At 32.1% G+C, this 19,670-nt stretch overlaps 1 protein-coding gene across 1 annotated transcript in view; it reads left to right on the top strand.

The window, feature by feature from the left end:
- The window catches only part of ITGAV (integrin subunit alpha V), a 122,667-nt gene that overhangs the window by 52,525 nt on the left and 50,472 nt on the right, over positions 1-19,670 (top strand). The window contains exons 3-5 of the mRNA XM_074302918.1: positions 3,200-3,291; positions 12,185-12,299; positions 18,793-18,854. Of these exons, the coding sequence (XP_074159019.1) occupies positions 3,200-3,291; positions 12,185-12,299; positions 18,793-18,854 (269 nt within the window). The remainder of the gene's footprint in view (positions 1-3,199; positions 3,292-12,184; positions 12,300-18,792; positions 18,855-19,670) is intronic.

The raw sequence follows: 19,670 nt of genomic DNA, 5'->3' as shown, positions 1-19,670 counted from the left end.
TATCTTCTCCTTTTTTTACCTACAGAGTCAATCTCTTCAATCACAGGATATGCATGTATAAAATCACTTATATCCTGTCCTTCTCTCTTAGCTTTAACCAATGCTTTTTCTAATCTTGTCATAGGCTTAGGCTGCTTCACAGGCAATTCTGTTTGTGTTTCTGCCTCTTCCCCTCTTTCTTCCTCCATCTCTGAAGGTGGGGTTGATGTGGGCCTGTCAATAATCTGTTCTCTAGGCAGGGTTGAAGCTTCTTCAAGAGAATCATACCATAATTCCTCATTTAAATCCTCTTGCTCTAGGGAAAGATCTTGATCTTTCCTTTTTTCCTCACACTTCCTCCTCTGTTCATTTTTAGAACTTTTCCTTCTCCTACAACTTGCTTGATAGTTTAAGGCTAATTGAACTATGTTGTAGATATAAAATACTTCTGAAGAAATTGAACGAGGCCCATTTTTTGCTTGAAATTCTTTCATTTCATATCCCACTAGCTTCCATTTATCTACATCTATCTTTTCTTCCTCTAAGAACCAAGGGGATGTGCATCTTAATGCAGCCAAGAGTTTAGCAATCTGTACCCAGGTTACAAGTAAACTCTGCTCCTCAATTATCTTGATTATACTCTCTATAGTACCACTCCTGAATGGGGGTGGAGCTGAGGTTGCTTCTGGGGCTGGGGTTGAGTCAGCTGAAGTCCAGGGATTGAATATAGCTAACATTATATATATATATATATATAAAATATGAATATATATATAAATATATATTCATATTATATATGAATTCATATATATATGAATATATATGAATATAGCTAATATAGATTATTTAATAATCGAGGGATTTTTATACTTAGACCTTCTTATACCAATGAAATTGAGTGCTTTAGACCAAAATGGTAAAAAGTTTTATCATGCATATTCCCATTCCAATATGCTATGAAATCTAGAGAATAAAAAGTTCAGGAATGATTTTAAAAGTTAGAATTGAGTTAAAATACCCCTTATTGTGAATAGCATGTAAACTCATAAAAATAGTGATCTCATGCATATTTATGCCTTTGCTTGTCCAGTGTTATAGGTCTTAATTTGTACTCTCTTCAAAATATGCAATGAAATAATTGGGTCTAAAAGGTGATGCACGTGAAAAGAGACCACCTCTTTTTAACCTTCAGTTTGGGATGAAAGATAGAGTAATCAACAAGAAGAAAAGCCCCTTATAGGATTGAACGAGATTAAGATTACACCTGCATCAAAAAAAGATAGATTATCTTTTTCCCTGGTAGATTATAAATTCCTTAGGGATAGGATCTGTTTTGTTTTTGTCTTTGACTCTGCATTGCATAGCACAGTACTAAGCATATAATAGATAAATAAATGCTTGCTGATTGCTCTGTTGATATGATAATACTGTTTATCAATAAGATTTGAGAATTGTTTCTACTTCAACTTGCAGGGATTGTAAATAGCTAACATCTGCCCCATTTCAGCTATAAGAGATTCCTGGTTTAGCCCTTAACAAGTTAAGTTCCTTATTTATCTATTAGCACACTCACTTAATCTTTAACAAAGTTTCCTCGTTACTCACGGTTCTGGGTCAGAGAGACTGAGATCTGGATGGGAGGCTTTTCCACTGGAATCAGGACCGTGTCCGGGCACCAAATTGTGAAGGTCTGGTCTAGCTCCTCTTGTCAGGATAAGCAAAAGTCCTTGCCCCACGTTGGGCGCCAATTGTAGCGAGCTGTCGTCTCCAGAAGCTGCCAGATCGCTCTCTGGGAAGAGATCTGCTGTGTCTACTCAAATCTCTCAGACAGATTCCTCTTCCTATAGTGAACCGTTGTCTCCAGGCAGTTGCTGTTAACTCTTGTCCAGAGAAGTGACTTCCCTTCCTGCAGAGAGCTGACTTCCCTTCCTGCAGAGAGCTGCGTCAAGCTAGATGTAGTGTAAAGTCTTCTTCTATCTCTGGGTGTCCTCTCTTTTATTCTCCCAGAGAATGGGCATGGGATAATGCAAGGGCTTCTGGGAAGAATCACTTCAGCCAATGAGCTTGCTCCTTCTATCAAGTCAACCTGAGTTCTCACCTTGTAATTGTCCAACCTGAATTCTCACCTTGTCACTATCCAGACAACCTGAGTTCTCACCTAGTAATCCTAACAATTCTTGAATAAAACTTCTAGGCTTATTATAGGCATGCTTGTTGGTTGATTAATTAACTAGGTTCTCTATTAACTATCACTTCTGCACAAATATAACATAGGGAAAATTGATGTTTATAATGGGGAAATAGGCATTGGAGAATTCTTAAGTACCTTTGGTGGTGAGTGAAATCTGAAGTAACTAAGGAAACAAAGATTTGCATTTCTAAGCATATAGATTTATTAAGTAGTGCATGCCAATTGCATAATAAATTTGGAGTAGGCTTCTTTAGCATGGCACTGGATCCTGAATACAGAAGGAGACAGATTTTTATTCATTAAAAAAACCAATAATAAGGTAATAAAACAGGATGTATAATTAGGCAATCTGATTTCCAATTAGAAGAAAGATTAGGGACTTTCTGAGTTGGATATTCAATTCCTTGAAATTAGAAAATGAAGTGTTCCACTCCCCACAAAGGTCTGTATTCACCAACAGAATGTGAAAATAATACCTGATGGACCAGTATGAAGCTAGTTTTCACATAAGACATATGGGACGTTTAATTGTGGGAAAATTCCTTGCATTATTCTTTGTATTTGAATGGATTTCTGGTCAGCAAAATCTAGGCCCTTATTTAGAGATTTCTAAGCAACAGGTGGAAATGGTCCAGCTTTCTCAGCCAGGCTAGCTTCAAATGAATGATTTTCTCATAATTTCCATAATTGAATAAAGTTTTCATCATAAAACAGAAATTAGATTAGACTTATAATTGAATAGAAAGACAACTGAGTTAAATCCAGAATTGAGTCATAAGATGGAGTCAGTTTTGTTTACTCAATTCTCACAATTTTCTCATCTTCCATTCAAAGATAGACTAAATGATGTTTACTATTAATCGTGTTAAGATATTATATTTTAATAATCTGAATCCAGTTCTTTAAAATTATTAATGAATGTGTTTATTTCTCTGTCAAAATATTTGATCAATCATAATCATAAAAAAGATTGCTACATTATTTAAAAATAATATTAAGGGTTTCTTTCCTCCCATTTTTCTTCTTTAGGCAATAGAGATTATGCCACAAATGATCCATTGGAATTTAAGTCTCACCAGTGGTTTGGAGCATCCGTGAGATCTAAACAGGATAAAATTTTGGTAAGTTCTTTGAAGACAATATAATAGTTTAAGATAATTAAGTAATTCAGTTAGTTAAGAAAATCTCATGTGCAAACTCTAAAAATAACTTTTTATGCCTCAAATATGTAAATGCGATCAGATAATGACTTAAAAGGAACTTAAAGTTTCATTTATTTAGTTTGCTTCTCTGATCATCAGGAGACAGTTAAGTGGCACAAAGGAAAACAGTGCTAGACATGGATTCAGAAAGACCAAAGTTTAGATCTTTCAGATACTTATTTATGAAACTGCAAAGTTACGTAGTCCCTCTTAATCTTAGTTTTCTTCTTTGTAAAATGGAATAGTAAATTATTTACTTCCTAGTGTTATTATGAAGATAAAATAATAATTTTGAATCTCTTGGCAAAAAGTGTTATCTAAATGGTAATTGTTGTTATTTATTAATATTAACATCATTGCTAATTTCCCTTTGGAATTTTTTATGTGTCTGTGTAAAATTCATATTTAGCTATAAGATATGTAAAAATGTAGTTTTTAGCTTAATAATGTGATCCATGGTGGAATGAAAGGATATGAAATAAGAACAGATTTTTGATTAAGGAATAATTTTGATTAAAGACTCATTTTATAAAGAGCTGTGTATCAAATAGAGCTCTTTTTTGTTTGCTATGGAAAATTATAATCTAATGAAAAAAAAAATAGAGCCAGTTCATACAGATGCATATCTGAACTTAGTTCATTTAAATTGATACTACTTGGCAAGGAGCTTGAAACTGAATGGATACTCATCAATTGGAGAATGGCTGAATAAGTTATGATGTATAAATGTTATCGAATATTTTTGTTCCATAAGAAATGACCAGTAGGATAACTTCAGAGAGGCTTGAAGAGACTTTCGTGAACTGATGCTGAGGTAAGGGAATAGGACCAGAAAAACATTGTACACAGGAACAGTAAGATTATACGATGATCAATTCTGACAGATGTCACTCTTTTCAATAATGAGGTGATTCAGGCCAATTCCAATAGACTTATGATGGAGAGAGCCATTTGAATCCAGAAAGAAAATTGAATTTGAATTGAACTGGATCACAATATAGTATTTTTACTTTTTTATTGTTTACTTTCATTTTATTTCCCTTCTAATTTTTTATCTTTTTGATTTGATTTTTATTGTGCAGCATGATAATTATGGAAATATATATAGAAGAATTGCACATGTTTAATATATTGGATTACTTGCCATCTAGGAGAGGGGGCAGAAGGAAGGGAAAAATTTGGAATACAAGATTTTGTAAGGGTGAATGTTGAAAATTATCTATGTATATGTTTTGAAAATAAAAAAGCTTTAATAAAAATGATTCTATTAATCTGTCATATCTGTATATGGCCTCAGGTATTTGGAAGTACAATATCAACAAACATTGATTATATCTTTATGTGCCCAGAACTGTGCTAACTCCTAGAAATACAAAGATAAAATTGAAATAATTTCTGTCTTCAAAGAGCTTATAACAAAGAGACAATATACATATTGTCTATATATATTATCTACATATATGTAAGACAGCTATGTAATGCAGTATTTACAATTGTGGGCCTGAAATCAGAGACTCTGGAAAATGACACTAGCCATGTGATCCTGAGCACATCCCTTGATCTTGTTTGGAAGTACACTAGACTGGGGAAGGGAGGGCAATGGGACAAAAAGTCTTTATTAAAAGATGTTACTTGGACTGAGACTTGAAGCTAGGAATTCCAAATGATAAAAGTGAAAAAGTATACTTTATGTATGAGAGACAGCCACTGTTGAAAGGGATTTGCAGAAGCATAGGTATAGTATAGCAAATGTTCCAGTATGACTATATCATAGTATGCATGAAGTCTAGTAATATGTAAGAAGAACTGGAAAGATAAGAAGGGGCCAAGTTATGAAGATAATTTAAATGCCAAACAGAGGAGTTTATATTTTATTTTAGGGTTTATTGAATAGGGAAGTGGCATAATTAGATATAAGCTTTAGGAAAATTTTAGGAAAATTATTATTTTTTTTTTTTCCCTGAGGCTGGGGTTCAGTGACTTGCCCAGGGTCACACAGCTAGGATGTGTTAAGTGTCAGATTTGAACTCGGGTCCTCCTGAATTCAAAGCTGGTTCTCTATCCACTGCACCACCTAGCTTCCCCGGAAAATTTCTTTAGCAGTGTGGGGGGATGTATGGAAATGTATACCAACTTTAAGTATATTGGATCAAATAGGAGGCTTTGGCAGTTATCCAGCTGAAAGGTAATGGAGGCCTGAACTTAAAGTGATATCCATGTAAATGTAGAGAGAAGGGATACATATGAGAGATGTTATAGCAATAGAAATGTAAAGATTTGGCAACAGATTGAAGATATAAGGTGAGTAAGAGTGAGAAGTTAAAGATCTCAATGAGGTTTTGAAACTGGTTGCCTTGCATGGATAGTAAGTACTCCTATTGATATCAGTGGAGTTTGGAAGTGGAGTTTGCTATAGGCTGGAGAAAAGTTTTGTGAGCCATTAGAATTAAAAAAAAAACTTTCAAACATTAAATTGACCTAACTACTACTTTTCATCAAAAGAATAATAAAAGAAAATTGTGGGTTTTTTTCCCTCTCTCTTTTTGTCAAAGATTTTTTATTAAAAAGGTAGGTAGCAAACAAATTAAATGGAAGGAACTTCAGACAAGAAATCAGGAGTCCTGAATTCAAATCTCAGGTCTGCCCATAGCCTTTTATATATCTCAGTTTCCTCATTTGTGTAGAGAGAGAATTGGACTAGATTATTTTTAACAACCCTTCCAACTCAATGAAGTTATGATATCTTATCTGTCCATATCTATATCTTTACATTTATATCTGAATATTGACACACATAATACACACACACACCCAGCCTTTAATGATCTATTTAGTAACATGGGGTTTGGTAGCTTGGAACCAGGAGGCAAAATATATCTAATCAAGAAACAAATTTTCACAAGAATGCAAAATATAACCATTTTCTACTGTCATTGTGTGTACTGTCATTCAGTTCTTTATAACTGTGACAGTTAATATGGTTGGGAAGAAATGAACATTTTGTAGCATGGCTAAAAAGGATCCTGAACATCTTTAAGCCTCTAAAGAAATAAAAACAATTACAATTATTTGCAAAAGTATAATTTGTAACAAAATTAGTCACATCTTCACTGTTCTAGGAAGGCATATTAAGCATCCAGTCTGATATCTAAATTTAGCTATCTTAAAGTTTTTTCAGTCTTTGTTCAGGAACTACAAAAACTCTTTCAATTCTCTTCTTTCTTCACCTGCTAGTTTGATAAATTTATGAAATTTCAAAGTTGGAAGGAACCTCCGAGGTCATCTGGTCCATACTTGAAATAGCAAAACCCTTTACAGTGTCCTTGGCAGCGATCATCTATCTCTCCTTTGCTTGAAGAACTCCAAATATGGGGAATTCACTGCTTTCTGAGGAAGCTCTTCCCACTTTTAGACAACTCTACTCATTAGAAAGTTTTCCTTATATATCTTCTATTTTTCATCTTCTACTCATTATTATTTGTTATTTTCGTAACTTTAAGATAGCTAAATTTAGTTACCAGGTTAGATGCTTAATATACTTTCCAGAGAGTCAAGCATTCCTTCTATATAGGGCAACCTTTTACATTTTGCACCAAGCCATTATGCTGCCCCCAAACCTTCTCTTCTCCCAGTCAATGTATTTTTTTTTCCCCCTGAGGCTGGGGTTAAGAGACTTGCCCAGGGTCACACAGCTAGGAAGTGTTAAGTGTCTGAGATCAGATTTGAACTTGGGTCCTCCTGAATTCAAGGCTGGTTTTCAATATATTATTTTTAGGGGCAGCTACATAGTGCAGTGGATAGGACACTGGGAACTGAAGTAAAAAAGACTCATCTTTTCAATTTCCAATCTGGCCTCAAACATTTACTAGTTGTATGACACAGGGTAAGTCACCTAAGTCTATTTGCCTCAGTTTCTCATCTGTAAAAATGAGTTGGAAAAGAAAATGGCAAAACACTCTAGTATCTTTGTCATGAAAACCCCAAATGAAGACTTGGACATGAGTGAAAAGTGAGCAAACAATACAATTTTAAGTATGGTTTTCAGAGGTGTAACACTATAAAAGGTTTTTAGTTCCCTTGACATGCTGTTCGCTCTCCTTTTTACATACTCCAATTTGTCCCTCTCCTTTCTAAAAAAGTAATTAATGCTATGTAAATATGTAGATTTGGTCTGACCACAGCAGAGAATAGTGGTATTTATTATGTATCACTTCAAGATACTATTCTTCCTTCTATTACTTCTCCACTGACCCCTTTCTTAACCTATGTGTTTCATTTGAACAAAGTGCCAATCTGCCTTTAAATAGACTTGTATTACCATTAGAAAAGAGAAGTACAGATAAAATACATGCCTTTTAAAATTTTAAAGTAATTCAAAACTAGTCTTCTGACAGCCTTATATCATCACTTATTCTGTGGTTTATTTTTATTCACCTTTTTACCATGTTGCATTTCTTTCAAATAATTTGTTCTGGCTTTCTTTGAATAGCTTGCCATTGGACCAATTTAATATGCTTTTTTTAGGGAAACAAAAAAAAACCCCCAAAATCAAAACACCAAATTGAAAATGTTGTTTGTAATATACTATACTAGTATATTGGTATAATTATATTGCATTATCACATATTTGTAACATTTTAATGTATTCTATAAGTCTTCTACTAAAATTGCCTAGTTAATATGAAAGGAGAGAAAAGTTGGTTCTTTGAAAAGACAGTGCAATTAATAAACATAATAAACAAATTAATAAACAGTTAATAAACCTGACAAAAAAAGAGGAAAACCAAATCACTAAGAAAATTTTTTAAAAGAATAAGCTTTATTTACAGAAAATGAAAAGAATTTTGAGAATCTACTATTCAAAACTATTGTAGCAAAATAAAGAATTTATTTTAAAATAAAGAATTATTACCTTGAAAATATAAAATATCCAAATTACTAAAACATGGAACAGACATCTTCAACAATACCAGGAAATAACACTAAAAAAATTTTTTTTAGTGTCTAACTTCCAAATGGGGAAAAAAAAATCACTGTTGCAGATTCATAAGTAAATTCTATCAAACATTTAAAGAGCAACTAATTCCTGTTTTAGTCAAGAGGCTCTCAAAAACTCAGAAAATATTCAATAATTTTCTTTTATGAAACAAATACCGATACAGAAGTTTTGAATAAAGGTCACTGTTGTGATATGGAAGCCACTTATCAGTGGCTACTGAAGGTCTAACTCAGACCTGTAGAACTCATCTCTTCATGTAAGAGGATGGTGATGATACAAGGAGACTGAGAGGCAGTTGCTGTTGTCTGACCTCCCCACTAAGAGGCAGTTACACTATCTGACCTCTCCTTTTCCTTCTGCCTCCAATTTATTTTATTCCCTGTCCACAAGCAACACCTGTGTCAGTAAAGGCTGCCTGGCAACTCCTTCAGGTGCTATGATCCACAGCTGTGGAGGCTTTTGGAGAATTGACCTGCCCCTTCACTTAGGCATGGTCCTTAACAGGTCAAGGAAAAAAAAAAAAACTATAGCAAAATATCAAAGAGTTATTCAGTATTACCACATTGAAGTTTTGTCAAGGGATAAAAATGATTGAACAATTACAACAGTTCTCATTATGATATTCAGAATAATAGCCTAAATCACATGATTATATGAAGATGGATTTTTTAAAAGTCTTTGATCAAGTTTCATGAAAACAAAACAATGTAAAACATGACTGTCATTTAAAATATGATAAAATGTATATATCTAAAATGAAAGGCAAGAATTATTGTAAAGGATAAAAATTAAAACTTTTCAGCAAATACAGGGAAAAAGCAAGACTATTGAGGAAGGAAGGGATACATTGTAAATTAATGAATTGTAAGAAACAAAAAGCAGCAGTAATAAAAGAATAGAAAGGGAGAGGAATTCCTTAATGTCTTTAAAATAACACTGATCCTTCTTAACATTTCTACTACCTCAATTAAAAAAAAATTGTTATATGTCAGGAAACTCAAGTTTATTTTAAAGAAAATTTCTTTTTTTGTTCTAACAAACAAAATAAACTGTTAAATAATTCATCAAAACTGTCATCACTCCAGGAAAATATTTCTACTCTATGTTCAACAGGAGAAAAGAAAGTAATTCAATATTGGTAACAGTGGTAATTTTTTTTTTTTTATTCATTTTTCCAAATTATCCCCTCCCTCCCTCCACTCCCTCCCCCCGATGGCAGGTAATCCCATACATTTTACATGTGTTACAATATAACCTAGATACAATATATGTGTGTAAATACCATTTTCTTGTTGCACATTAATTATTAGCTTCCGAAGGTATAAGTAACCTGGGTAGATAGACAGTAGTGCTAACAATTTACATTCGCTTCCCAGTGTTCCTTCTCTGGGTATAGTTATTTCTGTCCATCATTGATCAACTGGAAGTGAGTTGGATCTTCTTTATGTTGAAGATATCCACTTCCATCAGAATACATCCTCATACAGTATTGTTATTGAAGTGTATAGTGATCTTCTGGTTCTGCTCATTTCACTCAGCAACAGTTGATTTAAGTCTCTCCAAGCCTCTCTGTATTCCTCCTGCTGGTCATTTCTTACAGAGCAATAATATTCCATAACCTTCATATACCACAATTTACCCAACCATTCTCCAATTGATGGACATCCATTCAACTTCCAGTTTCTAGCTATAACAAAAAGAGTTGCCACAAACATTTTGGCACATACAGGTCCCTTTCCAACAGTGGTAAATTTTAACATATATACTTAGGTGAATGAATCTTTAATTTTTATAGTCTTTCCATACCACATTCCCAATTATTGGTGGATAAACTCCTAATACGTTTTTTCTTCCTTTCAATTATATTTGTTATATTACCATATATATATATATATATATATATATGTTTTAAGGTTCTTTTTTGCCAAGGCTTCATTTCTACTAGGATACAAAAGCATCTATTTAGGTAAAAGCTATAGTTCAATCTTCTGTCTTTACTGTTATAGCTCCATTTCTTACTTAAATTTTGACCCCATTGCTGGCTAACAGAGCTGTTTTCCCCATGTTAATTTTTTTTTTTTTTCCTTTTGAATTAGATTTTATTGGTGTAAGGAAATCCTGGCATAGAAACTGTCTCCATTAATGAAGACTGACAGTTTATTTACAATTTCTAGTCTTTAAGCTAATTAAAAGTAGAGAGGCTCTCTCAGAGTCACACAGCCAGCATGTGTCAGCAACAGACTTGAATTCTGCTCTTTCTGACTTCAAAGGCAAGCTTGTCTATTCACTAAGCTATGAAACCTCTCACTCTAATCTTCCATACTAATTGAGGGAATAGGTAATTTATGATTTTCATTACTACAGTTCTGTTTTAATGAAAGTTAAGATAGGTTGTGTTTTATAATCTTTCAGACTAAAATGAAATAAGCAAATGATCCACATGAATCATTACTTAACTAAAACCAAACAACTTTCCCTTTAATTTATGTAGGCAACTTGTAGTGAACACCTTTCTGGATTTGTGCCTTCCCTATACAAATAGTCTGGAAAAGTTGTTTAGGGACACTTAGAATTTAAATAACTTATCTGGTCATATGGCTAATATGGGGTGAGAGAGGTTGAAGATCAGTTGATCTTTTATATCAAACTGCCTTTAACATTTGTCAATTGGTATTTTTGCTATCAAAAAAAATGGGAACTCCATTAAATTTCTTCAAATAAATGAAATTACTTTTTTCTCTAGATTTTTTTTGCTATATAAAATGATAAAATATTTCTTACATGCAATTCCGAAATAAACACTTCTGAAAACAGCAAAACAATTTCTCAGCCAAAAAATTGTTCTCAGAACATTTAAGAGTTTGTTCACAGTATCTTTACTGGGCCTGTATCCCAAAGAGATTATAATAAAAGGAAAATGACCCACATGTGCAGAAATGTTTGTTGCAATCCTTTTTTTTTTTTTGTAATGGCAAGGAACTAGAAATCGACTGGATGCCCATCAGTTGGGAAATAGCTGAATAAGTTATGGTGTATGAATGTAGTGGAATATTGTTGCTCTATAAGCAATGATCAGCAGAATGATTTCAAAAAGGCCTGAAGAGACTTACATGAACTGATGCTAAGTGAAGTGAGTAAAACCAAGAGAACATTGTACACACGAACAAGATTATATGATGAGGATTGTGGGGACTGAATGTGGATTACAAAATAATATTTTCATCTTTTTTGTTGTTTGCTTTTTTTATTTCTCATTTTTTTCTCTTTTTGATCTGATTTTTCTTGTGCAGCATAATTGTGGAAATATATATAGAAGAATTACACATTTGGATTACTTCTATCTGGGGGGTGGGGATAAGAGAGGAAAAAACATCTGAAACAAGGTTTTGTAAAGGTGAATGGTAAAACTATATTTGGAAAAATAAAATACTATTAAAAATAAAAAATGAAAGAAACTTCAGGAAAAAATTAATTAGTCTCTAAATCAATTCAACATTTGAGCAAAAAACATTAACAATTTTTTTGGAAATGAGTTCTTTTAGCTTCTTTAAAGTAATACTTATTTGCTAAATTATATGCCTTTCAATAGGATGTAAGAAAGGTACTTATTTTCAATCTTTCTATATTCTATAGACATTTCTTTATTATATTATCATGTGTTCATTGTGATTCTAAATGGTTTAATGTGGCATTGCCTGCTTGATTTTAAATAGTGTATTTAATAGTGTATAAAACTAATATTTACTGGTTCTATTTCTTTTTTCTTTTTCTTTTTTTTTTCTTTTCTTTTTTTCTTTTTTTTTTTGGCTTCAGGCCTGTGCTCCATTATATCATTGGAGGACTGAACTGAAACAAGAGAGAGAACCTGTTGGAACATGCTTTCTACAAGATGGAACAAAGACTGTTGAATATGCTCCTTGCCGATCAAGTATGTGAAGAAAATCTCTTATACTTTGCAACATTCTTTTAGAAAGGAATGTAAAATTTATTTTGTGAGAATTTGCATATTTGCTCACAATGAATTTGGTATAAAGATTGTGGCTGAATATGTTTTTCCTGTGAGGTCAAAATGTCTGTATATAAATATAATCCTATCATTCTCTAGATTCAGTGGAAAAATCTGCCTAGCCTTCTCAAGAAGATCTTAGTTCTTACTCTCTAGAACAGGATTTCTTAAAACTTTTCTACTTGTGAACTCTTTTTGAACAAAATTTTTATGTGATCTTGGGTATATAGGTATATAAAATAATTATACAAATTAAAAATTTGCTGATAATAAATCTTAATTTCACAACCCCCCTATTCAATTATATGACCCCATATGGGGTTGTTACCCACAGTTTAAGAAAATGCTCTAGAATAGTAGTTTATATAATTAGGGACCTTGGAATCATAACTGTAATCATCATTATACAGAAAGTCTCATAATTCCAATTTGCTCTTTTATATTAAATATAGGAAGTGAATATTGGTTAGCTCTTATAACCATCACCACATTTCTGGTAGCTAGTATGTTGTAATTGTTTGGAGTTCCAGCTTTAGAACTTGGGTACATGGATCTTCCCCTTGATACTACTTTATGATGTAACCCTGATCAAGTCATTTTTAGTGCCCCAAAGCAACTCTCTGAGGCTATAAATTACAAATGACTTGTAATTCTGCATCTGTGAAGAATATTTTCTAGGCAATAACCCTGTTAGGTAGTTTAATTGGTAGTACTTGTTTTTACTGAGAAGGAAACAGGCTTGCCCACTGTCACACATGTAAGTCATGTATAGTACTAGGACTACTAGGTTCAAATGCGATATTTTCACACTGTGCGACCCTTCTGATACAGTGATCCAAAAGAACATTCAAAGCCCAGCATATATTTTAATAGCAAAATAATAGTTGGATGGAATTTTTGTCATTAGTTTTCTGATGCAAACTTGAAATGTGAATTCACCTTATATTCACATGTTAGATCCTTCTAAGAGGCTCTGTCTTGAGGTAGCGAAGGTATAGTAGATATAGCACTGAGTCTGATATCAGGAAGACTTTACTTCCAATATGGGCTCAGATATTTATTAGCTATGTATTTTAACTGTAAAATAGGAATAATAATAACAGTACCTTTCCCAGAATTTTTGTGAGGATCAAATGAAATAACAATTATAAAGAACTTAGCACAGTTGCTACTACATAGGTAGCACTATATAAATGCTAGCTGTTATTTTTGTTATTATTCCCCCCTGGTCTTTTGATCTGCCTTCTAATCTACTTTGTTTCTAAGTTCTTTTTCTAATAGAGAGCAACTACTCTGCTCAGCTTTTTTTTGTGAGGAAGAAACTTCTTCCATTATTTATCACATTTCCTAAATGTGATAAAAATGTTATTTTCCTAACTGAGATAACTCAATTAGGAAATCAGAGAATATATCACAGAATAAGTCCTTAAGATTTAAGGTGGATAAATTGTGTTTCAAGGTCAATTTTTTAAACTTCATTTTTCAAATTTTAAGTTTTGTGTTCACATTTCTGACTCTTTTCTAGTTCTTTTTTGGAATGAATGTAGGCTATAAGCTTACCTTATTTGTAGAAATTTTGGGGAGGCAACATAGAGAGCTGTTCTTAAAGCCAGGAAAACCTGTATTCAGGTCCCATCTCTGTTAAATACTGGCTGTGTGATTCTGGGTAGATCACTGTACTTTTCAGTGAATTAGTTCATTCTCTAGACCTATAAGTTGCAGAAGAGGTCCAGACGTGCATTGGTAAAGGGGACTTTCCTTATCCAGAAATTCTCTATTATTAATGAAATTATAGGTCTGGTCCTTTTCCCAGACAAAGTGTTAGATTTAATCATTGTTCTTTCATTTTATGTTTCAAATCTTCTGGGATTGATACATTTAAGGTACAACAAACCTTCTTAATCCAGAGGTCCATTTCCCACTAACTTCAGGGATTCAGAGTGATTCTGAATTAATATAAAAAAGCCTTTTAGATTGAAAATTAACCAATTAGTGTTTTAGGGCCATGCTCTACTTTACTACTTTACAGCCTCTGTTGTTGTAAATTGTTAATAAAATTCCGACAATCTTTATTTCTTGTCTTAAGTCAGTAGCATATTAGAAACAGAAAATTAGAAGAACCCTATAAGACCAGACACATCAGTGACTTTGAGGAGGGGAAGCTTATTTAGACAGAAGCAAAAAAAAAAATGTAAAAAGGAAATATGTGAATTTTAAAACACACAGTAACTGGGGGTTATTTAATGTAGGGACAAAAAAATCTGTACACCCCAGTTATTTGTAAAAGCATCATCATCTTCAACATTATCCTATTTGTCATTTGTAATGTATTTTAAGGTCTAAAAATATTTTACCTACAATATTTAATTTGATCCTCATAACAAATCTGTGAAATCAGTATTTTTATTATTATCCTAGTTTTATGTGAGTTAACGGAGGTTCCTGGTTATTAAATGACTCGCCCACAAAAGCATTCCTAATATCAGATTAAGAATTGGAATTATTTTTCCAAATATATGCAAATATAGTTTTACCATTCACCTTTACAAAACCTTGTGTTTCAGATTTTTCTCCCTCTTTTAGCCCTATCTCCCCCCCAACAGAAGTAATCCAATATATGTTAAATGTGCAATTTTTCTATGTATATTTCCACAATTATTCTGCACAAGAAAAATCAGATCAAAAAGGGAAAAAATGAGAAAGAAAACAAAGCAAACAAACAACAAAAAAAAAAAGATGAAAATACTATGTTGTGATCCACCTTCAGTCCCCACAATCCTCATCACATAATCTTGTTCAGATCTTCCTAATTCCAACTCCAGTCTTCTGTCCCTTATACTACTGTTTAATGTTTGGAATATTGATGAATGTCATAAAAAAGTTAAATTATCTTCAGTTTTCTCTGCTCAAGAAGCTAGGGGAGTTTAATAAATTTTAGGAATATCCATCTAAAAGTTAAAAGAAAAATACTCTAGTGCTGAAACAGTAATCTTCAGTTTTCTGAAACATCCTCATATATACAACATCTGAATCTTTGATAGTACAAAAATAAGTTATCACAACATATTGTTTACACATGAATTTTTTTTTCTTTTTTCATCATGATGATTGATGATAGACTATATTTCAGTTTATACACAAGTATCCATTGCCATGGTCTTATTAGTTCTTTAATATAATGGAGAAATCATAGAAAACTTACTTGGTAAAGATCATGCTTCAGTTTTGAAAGAGACCAGAGAAAATGGAGGTTTTGTAGAAGGAAATTGCCAGACTGACACATGTCCACTGTAGATTCTCAAGGAACACTTATTTAATGGATGAATGAAAATGACTCTTGAAGGTGACCTTCATATTTCTCTATTTCTTTTTTTATTGTTGAATATAATGAAATTAGTCTCTTAAGATAGAATAGTGAGTGATGAAGGAAAGATTTTTTTGAAAAAAATAAAAAAGTAAAGCCAATTAAGATTTGAGTTTTTGATAGTATATTTAACCTCTAAATTAAAAATCCCACAACTGAAAGTAAATGCAAAACTGTTTTTCTCTGACTTGTATGATTTTAAATGATACATTCCAATAGGGCTCAATCCCTGGAGCCAAAAGTGAGGATTAATTTTATATTTTTAAGTATAATAAACAAAAGAATTATAATATGAAATATAAAAAGAATAGGAAGGGGCTCTGGGTTCTAATCTCGGTTCTTTTACTGATTACCTATGTGATTTTGGTCAATCTTTTTCCTTTATGTGGCTAAAATGTAGATTGTTTTGAGGACATTAATATGAATTTAGATTAGAAAGATTGGTAGCAGATCATAGAAGTTCAGAAATGTCAGGCATAAAAATATGCATTTTATCCTCTAACATAAAAATCAGTTGGATTTCTGAAAGGGGGAATGATGTGGTCAGATTGGTGCCTTAAGAAGGTTATTTTGTCAATTGTAAGGATGAATGATTGAAAAAGGAGAAAATAGAAAAAGGGGCTCAATCATTACTTTCCCAGACTATATTGGTGGGAAAATGAGTGCAAAGAAAGCATTAGATAGAAGAGATGTCTTAGAAGTTTAATCAACAAGATAAGGCAAATTATCAATGGCTGGTAACAAGAGGAAAAGGAAAATTGAAATATTTGAGATTGTGATTCTATGTAACTGAGATGTTAGTGAAAATACTAAGAGAAAATTTAAAATAAAAAATGATAAGTTCAATTTTAGACAGGTTGAATTTTAGGGGTTGGTGAAATAGAAACTTCAAGCAAGTAGAGCTATTCCAGAGTAGAATGGGTTGTCTACTTTGGGGTGATTTTTCCCTCTGTAGAGATTAATATTATTAAAACTAAAGGTGCATACATTGGGAGTGTTAGACTAAATGGCCTCAGAGACCATTCTATTATTTAGTAAGCAGTTATAGAGAAAGGATTGGAGATAAGGAGAGATATGGGTCATGTATAGATTATCCCCTTCTATATAGATCAGGTTTGGTGACTGAGTCTTGAAACACATTTACAATATTATTTTTCCAGCTCCATTCTTAAAAACAATTCTTTTTTCTTTTCTCTAAGCCTTTTCTGATGTATTAGGATTTATTTAGAAATTACCTCATCAGTGTCCTGTGAAGTGGTTATTCATTTCCTTGATTATTACATTGTGTAGGGACTCAAAAATATGTTGATGCTGCTTTAGTGGAATAATAAGAAAAAAATTGAACATTAATCTTGAGTACAATTCAATTCAGAAAACCTTAATATATGTACAAAGTTCAAGATTAAAAATAAAATCCTTTAAAATGTTGAAAAATATATACTCTTGTTTAATATGCATTTGCCAAATAATTTGAAAAAAAAAGTGGTTTTCTTTTCTTTTTTTTTTTTTTTTTGAAAGTGCAGTTCATACAAACATTGCCAATTATTGTACAGTTCAATAATCAGGGCAGAATGTCTTCATAAATAGACTAAAATAGTCTCATGATGCAACCGCAGTAAAGAATATACAATGGTTGACTTGAGGTCAGAGCAGAATTCCTTAGAATGATTCACTATGTTTTGGAAACTCTAGAAATCCATGTTTTTCTTAATTCCTTTTGGTCATAAAAAAACTTTAAATTATAGTAGTATTATGCTCTTTATTACTAAAATGAATAATACTGAAGTAGATCACTAATATTAAAAATGAATTAGGAATCTCTGAACATTTTTTAAACATTTTAGAATGTATCTTGAATGAAATACCATATAGTTAAAGTTATATTGTCAAGAGTGTTTAAGATTTTTAAGATTCAAGCATTAAAAACATAGGAGGTGGGGCAGGTAGGTGATGCAGTGGATAGAGCACTAGCCCTGAAGTCAGGAGGATCTGAGTTCAAATCTGGTCTCAAAAAATTAACACTTCCTAGCTGTGTGACCCTGGCCAAGTCATTTAACCCCAATTGCCTCAGGGGGAGAAAAGAAGAGGTTTTGGTTTCTCAAATATAAACACAGTATATAACAGCAAAAATGTTATTTATTTGTTATTTAAATACATTGCTATTAAGGAAATGGGAAAGAAAGGAAATAAACATTGATATAATACCTAGTATGTTTTAGGCACTGTGCTAAACAATTTTTACTAATATTATTTCATTTATAAAGATTTTTTTTTTAATAAACAGAGTTGTATTTTTTTTTCCCCTTTGGTGTAAGACAGAAAAGACATCAGAAAATTAGGTTTTTTTAATCCAACTTAATTGAGCACCTACTATGTGTTAGATACTGTAAAACACTGAGGGAGATATAATGATTTAAAATCACTTAACCTTCCTGAGCTTCAGTTTCTTCCTTAGTAAAATGTGACGGGAAAAGAATAGATAGCCTCTGAGGTCTATAAATCTACAGCCTTTCATGCTCTAGATCTATAGTCCCATGTAAGTATTTAATTATAAAAAGTAGCCCCTCATTAGCCTCTCAAAACTCATTTTGTTTGAGTCTTATTTTACATTGAACTATTCAGAGGTTATTTGTTTGCATACTGGATGATCATCTCCTGAAACTCCAAACTACTTAAGTGTATGGTCTTTCTGAATGGCTAATAAATCTTTAGATATATATCTTGGAACTTTTTCACAAGAAATATGAGAATATAATTGAATTTTAATTACTTTCTTTCTGGCATTTATGATGACTAAATGTTGACATAATTCTTATAAGTGAGACAGTAAAATTAGGGGGTGAGGTAGGAAAGGGGAGGGTTAAGAATCTTAGCTTTTTTTCAGCCCTCTTCTTGACTGATTGGTTGTTTCTCTTATCAATACTATCAATAACAAAGCTCTAAAATTTTTGATGTCTATTGTCTTTACTGGGATGCCTTAACAAATCATTCACCCTCTGACTGTGGCTGAGCTGTTTTTCTTATGATTTATGCAATCTTTTTTTTCTTTAGAAAATATTGATGCTGATGGACAGGGATTTTGTCAAGGAGGCTTCAGCATTGATTTTACAAAAGTAAGTATTAGTCCCTATTTAATATTAGATGAAACTAAAATCAACCTTACTGTTTTATTATCTATGACAATGGATAGGTTAGACATAATATGGATAATTGAAATGCACAGATAATAATAAAAACATGTTGTTCAATTGCTTTAACTTTAGTTATCATCGATACTTTAAGCTATTATTATATTATGGGAAAAGAGATATAGGAATATTTTGATCGAGGCATTGACCAAGGCTATTTTAGTCATAATTGTTGAAGACTATCTACAAAGTCATAAAACAGAGAAGAGAACTTATACATAGCTCCAAGAAGTAGTAGTTAAGTGATGCTATTGTTATTATTATGATTAATAAAATGATTAAATATCAAAATATACAGATCTGAATTTCACTTTCTTTCTTTCTCTTTCTTCCCTTTTTAGAAATAGTAATAATAAGCAGTAAAATAAGTAAGCTATAGGAGAGGAAAAGAAGAAATGGAATAAGTTTTCCTAGAGAGTCTGAATAAATTCCTCAGAAACTTATAGATGATTATTACTGTACAAATTAACAGTTGAATTATAATTTTTTTTTAAAAATTCAAGTCAAATTTTATTTTGGTGGGTGCTTTATTGGTAATTTTGTTAATGCATAAATAAGGCATGATTAGGACAGAGTACAATGAATTGTGATTTTTGTCATCTATTATGGGAAATCTTAAAAAAGAGCATAGATTTAGAGTTGGCAAAGCCTCTTGAGTCATCTAATCCAAACACCTAATTTTGTAGGAAATTAAGGCCAAGAGATATGTAATGATTTGTTCATAATCACAGAGTCAATCTT

The sequence above is a fragment of the Sminthopsis crassicaudata genome, chromosome 3 (genome assembly GCF_048593235.1).
Source record: "Sminthopsis crassicaudata isolate SCR6 chromosome 3, ASM4859323v1, whole genome shotgun sequence".
Taxonomy (NCBI): Eukaryota; Metazoa; Chordata; class Mammalia; order Dasyuromorphia; family Dasyuridae; genus Sminthopsis; species Sminthopsis crassicaudata.
Note: the sequence above shows the minus strand (reverse complement) of the source record. Positions and strands in the feature narration are given on the sequence as shown.